Source organism: Lissotriton vulgaris, chromosome 7 (assembly GCF_964263255.1).
Source record: "Lissotriton vulgaris chromosome 7, aLisVul1.2, whole genome shotgun sequence".
In the NCBI taxonomy this organism is placed as follows: domain Eukaryota; kingdom Metazoa; phylum Chordata; class Amphibia; order Caudata; family Salamandridae; genus Lissotriton; species Lissotriton vulgaris.
Window position 1 is genome coordinate 466,443,178 of NC_141695.1, and position 9,143 is coordinate 466,452,320.

Below are 9,143 nucleotides of genomic sequence, written 5' to 3' on the forward strand. Positions count from 1 at the left end.
TTGAGCTTATATTGTATTGTAATATTTAGTTACTTTTCAAAAATACTTTAAAAAACAGACGAATGAAGCAATCAAACGGCTGCCTCTGCAAAATACGATCCCAGTACAGCAGCTACACCCATGTGCGAGTATATTCGATAGACTTACTGGTGTGCAAAGGGGAGCAAAGCTCAAGTAGGGCTTCCAGATATGGGGCTATTTGCAAATCAACACAGCCCACCTCACATCCACTGCAAGTTCGCCAAGCCACTTCACTTGAGAGTAACCCAGAATAAAAAAAAAAAGAAGTGCGGGAGGTAGGCGATGGCAGCTATATTAAGGGTGTCCAATGATGAGAACTAACATGTGGTTTCTATTATAGAGTGAACACGGTTCGAATACAGTGGTCAGTGAAGGACAGAGCAACGAACAGAGTGGGGCCAATAGTGGCGGAGGTCACTGACTGGGCAAAGGGTCAGGAACAAGCACAAGGGGTTGTGACGTGACGGAAGGTGAGTCAAGGGACAAGGGGGCGAGGCGAGGCAAAGTCGTGGAACACCGCGGCGGGGCCAGAGGACAGCACAGCAAGGCCGGGGCACCGCAGGGGTCGGGGCGGCACCACTAGTGGGCTAAAGGAGTTCGCACGCGGAAAAGGCACTGACAACAGCTGCTTGCAAGGTTAACACAGTTTTTCAATTTCAGGTCAGCAACGGGAACGGGATTGTTCCAGGCACACCGGATAAGGATGGGAGAGGAGGGAATGTTTCACGGCGGTGCATTGGAACTAGCAGCAAACGAGGAGGCTGGACCTAGCGGGGTGGTCCCGGGAATGGAATACAACGGCGGCCAGGATGCACAACAGCTGTGGGCCACCTTTGCATCAATAGCAAAGGCAAAGAATTGGGAAGGTTGGGAGCTGGCAATGGCTCAAATGCAAGGACAGGCCCCAGAAGGCGTTGGACAATGCAAGGACGTGGAGGAGTTGCAAGGGGACGTTTTTCCTATTAATGGTCATACCTATGCAGCGACACGTGGGGAAAAACGGGGTATGGAAAAGAAGGCGAAGGGGCGGGGTGGGGGTGTCGCAGGAGCCGAAAAGGCAAGGTTACCCACAGAGGACATAACAGCAACAGCATTTATGGGTGATGATGCACAGGCTGCGGCAAGATTGCGCAAAGACCAGTCGAGTAAACAAGGGTCATTAACAGCTGAAAGTGGTTCCTTAGGTGAGTTGTCAGAAGTCATTAGAAAACTGGTGGATAATTGGCATAAGCCTATGGGTACAAAGAAGGGGGAGGCGGTGGTGGTTGATGAAGAAACAACGAAGGGCGGGTCACAGGAGGGTTCCCCAATGCCAGTCTGGGAGGGAGGGAGCAGGGAACAGGGGGGCGAGGTAGGGGCAGGAAGGAGAGTGGTGGCTCAGGCTGTAAAAAGTAGCACCACGATCCTGGGAAGAGATCCCTTGTCAAAGGCGTCACAAGAGAATGACAGAAATACAACACTGCCAAGGAAGGTAGGGCTAGGGGGGCTGAACGGGACTCAGTCAGAAGCATGGCATATACCTCTGGAGGTGAAAGAGAGAGTTTGGAGGAGGGAGTTCATTGATATTTTCACACTACTGGAGCATGTGCGCAGGGGGGTAGACACGCTACGGGTTGCTGGACCCGGCAGGGAAGGCAAGGATAGGAAGAGGATCAGGCCGGAGGAGAATATTAACAACTGGTTAGACGCATTTGCACTACTAGCAGCAATAATGTTAGAGAAGTTCCCTGAGCAGGGTCCAGCGTTGAATAGATACAACCAAGCCATCCTGGACAGGTTCAGGCGATATGGAGGCATGGGATGGCTGCAATATGACCTCAACTTCCGCCAACGCATGGAGGAGTCACCTGCAATGTCCTGGGATGAAAGAGAGGCTAAGGAATGGATGGAACAGATGGGGTCCAAAGCAGGTTATGGTATAGGTTTTGGCGGGCGCAGACAATGGTGTACAGCACTGGGGCGCAACGTCGGCGGGACACAGTTGGCAGGCTAACAATGCACAGGCGCATTCGCTGGTGAGTGCGCAATATGGGTTGGGTCAACAAGTAGGGGCAAGATTCACACAGCAGCATATAGGACAGGTGCAGTTTCAGCAGGGGATAGCATACGCGTGCAATGGAGCAATGTTGGGGTCCCAGAGTCAAGGTGCGGTAGTTGGGGCATGTCAACAGTCCCCGCTTGATGGCGGGGGGCAGCAACATACATGGACAGGTCCCATGCAGCATCAGGCAAGTGGAGGACAGACGCTGCAACAGCAATTGGGACCAATAGGGCAACAGTTCACACAAGTGGGGCCTGACCAGCAGGCGGGCACCGGTAGTGCAGCGTCCACAATGCAGGCGGGGGGGCAGCTACAACAAGGCAGCAATGGGCTCGCAAATGGGCAATTCAACGGGGGCAGGGGCCAGCAGCCGCTGAGGGCGGTAGGCTTCCCAGTGGGCGCAGGGCAAACAGCGGCAGGGCATCAAGGGGAGCAGAGTCAAAACTACATGAGGACAATGGATAATTCCTCAGGGTCAGGGATAGGACAGGGGCAGATGATGGGTAGGCAGCAACAGCCCCCACAGGAGCAGCAGCAGGCATTTCGAGGGCCAAAGGGGGCAGACGATTTCAAACAGCCGCTGCAACGTAAACAGAGGGATAATACATGTCGGCTGTTCAACGCTGGCAATTGCACCTGGGGGGTACAATGCAGATTTCGGCATGGGTGCTCCCAGTGTGGCGGAGACCATCCCGCTGTGGCATGCAAAACACTCGTTAGAGCTGCAGCGGGCACCACCCTTATGGGACAGCCATAGCCTGGGCCAGGTTAAAAAAGGCCCATCCCCAATAAATTTTGAATTGCTAGCAACACTTTTAAATGGATACCCGAAGATGGAGGAGAGGGAGCTACTGTTTTGGGGTTTCAAGGAGGGGTTCAAAATACCTTACAGTGGTCCTTTAGAGGGCAGATCATCTAAGAACCTCCGCTCAGCGGAGGAGCTTCCGGAAGTGGTTGCAGAAAAAATACAAAAGGATCTGCAGCTAGGGAGAATAGCAGGCCCATTTGACTCCGCCCCTTTAAGGAACTTCATTATTTCTCCGCTAGGTATTGTTCCAAAAAAGGAGGCAGGCAAATACCGAATGATTCACCACCTCTCTTATCCCAACGGTAACTCAGTAAATGACTGGCTAAGCCAAGATATTTGCACGGTCTCCTATGCAACATTTGACGAAGCCATTGAGTTAGTCAGGCAGGCGGGGAAGGGAGCCCTGATGGCAAAAGCGGATATTGAGGCAGCTTTCAGGCTGTTACCAGTGCATCCAGACAGCTTTCATTTGCTGGGGTTCCAGTTCAAGGATAGGTTGTATTATGACAAGTGTATGCCCATGGGTTGTTCGGTTTCCTGCGCCTACTTTGAGACATTTAGTTCCTTCTTAGAGTGGGCCACGAAAAAAGTCCAGCCAGTGGGTGGCAAGCTCCATTATCTGTATGACTTTTTGTTTGTAGGTGAGGCCGACTCAACAGAATGTGCTCAGGCGTTGGAGGCCTTCAAGATCATATCACAGGGCTTGGGAGTTACATTAGCAGCAGACAAAACTGAAGGCCCCACAACTAAGTTGACATTCTTGGGGATAGAGTTGGACTCGGAGGAAGGGGAGTCATGCCTCCCAGTGGGGAAAGTACAGGACTTTGCAGCAGCTATCAAAAAGGTATTGGCGAAGGAGAAGGCAACGTTGAAAGACGTTCAAGAGTTAATGGGCAAGCTCAATTTTGCATCCAGGGTCATTCCGGTTGGGAGAGTTTTTTCAAGAAGGCTGGCGGGGGCTACAGCAGGCATGACTCAAAAACATCATTTTGTCAGGTTGAAGAAGGGGCTGAAGCAAGACTTGCAGATGTGGCTGTCTTTTCTCCAAAGTTTTAATGGGGTCAGGATATGGCCGTCGCTATGGACAGCTGATGAGAGGGCGCAGCTGTACACAGATGCCTCCAGGCAAGGGGGTTTTGGGGCAATATTGGGCTCTGCGTGGTGTGCCAAAAGGTGGCCAACTACCTGGCGACGATGTGGCTTCACCAACAATATCACAGCGTTAGAACTCTTTCCCATTGTAGTGGCATTGTTAATATGGTCAGACACCTTGGCTAACAAGAATTTGGTCATCATGTTGAACAACATGGCAGCCGTCCATGCAATTAATAATCAGGCGGCGTCATGTCACGTAATATTGGGCTTGTTAAGGCATTTAGTGAGCAGGTGTCTCCAGTATAATATCCAGATAACAGCTAAGCATGTGCCAGGTGTTCAGAACTAGGCAGCTGATGCTCTTTCTCGCTTGCAGTGGGAAAGATTCCGGGCAGAATGGCCAGAGGCGCAGCAGGAAATGACTCCCTTCAAAGAGGATTACTGGAGAATTATGCATTAGAAAAGGAACTACAGAATATGGCTGAAGAGGCTTTAGCGGTGGGAACAAGACACTGGTATCAGCGCTGTGTGGACACTTTTCAAAACATGACGCCGGAGGCCTCCGTGCTTCCGGACAATGGGCAGCAACTGGGGATGCGGGTCAAAAAGTTTGTTGTTTGGGCCAAGGGGGCCGGAAAATCCAGGTCATGGGTGGGGGAGCACCTCGCAGCAATAGCATACTATTCAAAGATAAAGGGTTTGGAGGATCCGACCAAGGGTTTTGTGCTTAGGGCAGCCTTGAAAGGGTGGGCCAAAAAGGAAGGCAAGAAGCAGGACAACAGGTCCCCAATTGATTTTAACACACTAAAAATTTTAATGGACAACATCCCTAGGGTGTGTTACTCAGAATATGAGAGTAAGCTGTTCAGGCTAACATTTTCCCTGGCCTTTTTTGGGGCCTTTCGCATTAGTGAACTAATAGCCAGGGCAAAAAGTGATAAAAGCAGCAGGGCCCTGTTATGGAGGGACATATCCATAGGCACACACCAGGTGTCCCTTCAGGTGCGACAATCTAAGACAGATCAGGTGGGAAGGGGTCAGTGCATCACACTGAACAAGATGGAGGGGCACAGCTCGTATTGCCCAGTGACGCTTTTAACAGGGTACATGCAGGAGCGGGAAGGTGTTGACAGCAACAGCTACCTCCTCATTCACAGGGATGGGACTCCGTTAACACTTTATCAGTTTAAAAGGGTGTTAGCAGCAACGGTGCAAATAGCCAGGCTCCAAAGGGGTCACTACACTATACATTCTTTTCGCATTGGGGCAGCCACCACAGCCTTCCAGGAGGGCATGTCCGCTAAAGGAATAAAAAAGATAGGCAGATGGGAATCAGACAAGTTTAAGGTGTACATCCGCTCAACATCAGACAGATAAGGAATTTGGAAAGCCATGTGTTGAGGCGATTCAATTGGGGGATCTGATATACATTCTGTACAGCAAGCTTTACGTATAATAAAAGGATGATGGGTGACGTGGACTCAACATTTCCGTGCTTCTTTTCTAATCCACAGAATACAAAACAGTGTGGGTCATCGGAAACTCATACGTGTCCAGGGCGGCCAACAGAGCTCACTGCCTTGGGTGGAATGCTACGTTCCCATTTCAACGGACAAGGGTGCAATGGTTCAGAAAAGAGGACTTGCGCTGGAGAGAATTGTGGAGTGTCATTGAGGAATTGCACGCAGGGGCGAAGGATCCGAGTATTTTAGTAATTCATCTAGGGGAAAATGATCTTCCAGAGATGGGGCGGGGTGACCTGCTTCACTCATTAAAGAAGGATCTCACCAATTTAGCCAAGTGCATGGGCTCAACGGAAATGGTATGGTCCGAGATCATTCCTAGAATGGTATGGGCTGGTGTGCGCTCCCAAAATGGCATGGAGTTGTCAAGGAAGAGGCTAAATAGCTTGATGGCCAAATTTCTAAAGGGGGCAGGCTTAGGGATTATCAGGCACATTCTGATTAACTTGCGGCAGCCGCAGTATTACAGAGCGGATGGGGTGTACCTTTCTGACACTGGGACGAATGTCCTGCTACGGAATATGCTAGCATTTTTGTATGCAAGGGGCTGTTGGTAGTTTGCAAGAATGGGGCCGCAGTTAAGGCATGGGGGGGGCCTCGCAGGCAGCGATAGCTCCCGGCGAGGCATGGCGGTACTTACAAAGCGATCCAAGAAGAATACAAAAAGCAGGTGGCGCAGCGGGCTCAGACTACAAATGGGGCAGGCAGGACCCAGGGGGTCACTGGCAAGCTCCCCGAGCTCCCTGTGTTCAGGTGAACCGGAAGTAAACAATTAATTGCGCAACTTGGGCGGGGGGCGGGGACAAACACCAACCCGGAAGGGAATGTGTGGGCCCCGGAAGTGAAAAGGTCACCCGGACGGGTGGGAACCGGCTGGTTACCCAGGAGTGAGTGGACACCGGATGCAAAAGGGGCCATCCGGTTGGGTTAAAGCAGACGCTTACCCAAGGAGTGTGTGGAAACCGGAGGTAAAAGGTTACTCGGTCGGGCCGGAAGCAAAAGCTTGCCCAGAGAGAAAGGAAAAGGTGTGTCCCAGGGAGGGGGTTGTCTTGGCAATGATAGCTGCACTGAATGTAGGGCACAGTGCAGAGGCATTGGTGGTTAAGGACGGGGACAAGTCACTTTGGAAAAGAGAGCCGCACTGAATGTAGGGCACAGTGCAGAGCTGGTTGTGTAAGAACGCACAGTCGCCACACAGAAATAATGTCTTGTAAAGGATCGCTTGTAAGTGATAATGCCTAATAAATAAGCATGGGCGGAAAATCCGTTTCGCTCGCGGATTTTGCGGATTTTCGGTAAATTCGCAATCCGCGAGATTCGCGAATCTCCCGCAAAATCCGCAAATCCGCGAGCAGCGGATTTTGCTCGCACTGTTCGCGTGAGTTCGTGGCTTCCCAGTACAACTTCGCGCCCCGCGAATAAGTGCAAAATTGCAGAAATACGATCTTAGCAAAACTGAAACTACTTACCAGGTTCAAAAGTTCAGGCTCATCATTAGTAGCCATTTCCTGTAGTGCTTCCTGAGGGGCCCCTCCAGAGTTCAGTTGCCAGTTGCAACTATTATGTGACCCTGCTCTGAACCTCAGAATAGTTACACATATGCCACAAAGGTCCTGAATTACAGCTAAGGGAGACAAGCAGGAGGCAGGCTGGAAGTTCAAATCCATTAATCAGCCCCTAATTCATTATTGTCAGTTGGGGCAGGGCAGGTGTTGTAACTAATTTTGCAACAATGAAAGCACTTAGCAAGTGCAAAAGATCACTAATCAGGAAGCACTAAGGAAGCAGGTGCCAGCTAAAAAAATATTCTGTGACACATTAATCAGCCCCAAATTAATTCAGGTCACTTGAGGCAGGGAAGGTGTGCTTGCGTTGCCACAATAATGTACACTGACTGGACAACCAGAGGGTGCTGTGATGAAACAGAGGGTGGCATGGGAGGGCCAGAGGGTGGCATGAGTAGTCAGAGAGTGGCAGTGGTGACAGAGAGTGGCAGTGATGAAGAAGAGTGTCCCAAACAGGCTGGACACGTAGAAACAACAAGTTCACGAAACTTGCGACCCGACAGGTAAGTTCGCAATTTGCGAAATTGTACAAAACCCTCGCGAACTGGCAGAAACCCGCGCAAACACACACAAAAAATCCGCAAATTCGCGAGAATTCGCGGATTTTGCGGATTGCAAGTTCGCAAATCCGCAAAATTCGCGAACGCGAGATTCGCAAAATTCGCCCATGCTTACTAATAAACTGCGGACTTAATTCTTCCATAAAACAAACTGGTGTGGTCTGAATTTATTGGGATTCGGGCAGTGCGACCATGTGGGGGGTGCCTCTGCTGTGCCCCTTGGTTCGGCCCCCCCACTCCCCAGGGGGAGGGGGACAGTGGCTGGACCGGGGGTCTCAGTGGAGGCCACCCCCGGGAGGCAGAGCCCGAGCACCCAATGATTGGCGGGAGATAAGGGGAGCAAAGGCAGGGAAAGAGAAAGAGCGGGCCCACCAAGCATTGGGGCTGGGCCAACTCAGCCCTAAATTTAAGGTAGGAATTTGTTAGGGAGATAAGGGCTATTTAAGGGTGGGCACCGGGCACAAGGCCCTCTTTCTCCGGGGAATTTTAGCAGGAGAAGACCCGCCCACCCACCCTTGGAGGGACAGGAATTGAAGGGGGGGATAGACAAAGGGGGTGAGATTTGTCGCAGAGGCATATGGGGCTTACAAGAGATCCTGTGGTTTCGAAGAAGGGACAACAGGCGGTACTTACAAAGCGATCCAAGAAGAATACAAAAAGCAGGTGGCGCAGCGGGCTCAGACTACAAATGGGTCAGGCAGGACCCAGGGGGTCACTGGCAAGCTCCCCGAGCTCCCTGTGTTCAGGTGAACCGGAAGTAAACAATTAATTGCGCAACTCGGGGAGGGGGCGGGGACAAACGCCAACCCGGAAGGGAATGTGTGGGCCCCGGAAGTGAAAAGGTCACCCGGCCGGGTGGGAACTGGCTGGTTACCCGGGAGTGAGTGGACACCGGATGCAAAAGGGGCCATCCGGTTGGGTTAAAGCAGACGCTTACCCAAGGAGTGTGTGGAAACCAGAGGTAAAAGGTTACCCGGTCGGGCCGGAAGCAGAAGCTTGCCCGGAGAGAAAGGAAAAGGTGTGTCCCAGGGAGGGGGTTGTCTTGGCGATGATAGCTGCACTGAATGTAGGGCACAGTGCAGAGGCATTGGTGGTTAAGGACGGGGACAAGTCACTTTCGAAAAGAGAGCCGCACTGAATGTAGGGCACAGTGCAGAGCTGGTTGTGTAAGAACGCACAGTCGCCACACAGAAATAATGGCTTGTAAAGGATCGCTTGTAAGTGATAATGCCTAATAAACTGCGGACTTAATTCTTCCATAAAACAAACTGCTGTGGTCTGAATTTATTGGGATTTGGGCGGTGCGACCATGTGGGGGGTGCCTCTGCTGAGAAAAGGGAGCATGTTGGCAGGCACGTACTACAGCTTAAACCAGCGCAAGTATCAGAGACAGTATGAGTGGCTTCCCAGCCTCTGCTAGTCACAAGGACTGAAACAGTAACTGCTGCACCATTCTCACCAGTCAGGAGCATGTTCCGGCAAGGACATCAAGGAAGAGAGAAGTGCATTGTGTGCCCCCTAATGACTTTA

At 51.4% G+C, this 9,143-nt stretch overlaps 1 protein-coding gene across 1 annotated transcript; it reads left to right on the forward strand.

Annotated features, from left to right (window-relative positions):
* The first annotated feature begins 724 nt into the window (after positions 1–724).
* LOC147701879 (uncharacterized) lies at positions 725–5,342 on the forward strand. The gene is made up of 2 exons (XM_086929378.1): positions 725–1,205; positions 4,342–5,342. The coding sequence occupies exons 1-2, from the start codon at positions 725–727 to the stop codon at positions 5,340–5,342; spliced, it is 1,482 nt and encodes a 493-aa protein (XP_086785504.1).
* Positions 5,343–9,143: the final 3,801 nt, after the last annotated feature.

What these genes read in the sequence shown, in the direction of transcription:
- LOC147701879 (XM_086929378.1), top strand. Translation starts at nt 725, where the DNA reads ATGGGAGAGGAGGGAATGTTTCACGGCGGTGCATTGGAACTAGCAGCA. An exon ending in AGCTGAAAGTGGTTCCTTAG is followed by an intron (nt 1,206 to 4,341) that starts GTGAGTTGTCAG and finishes TCTCGCTTGCAG; the next exon opens with TGGGAAAGATTCCGGGCAGA.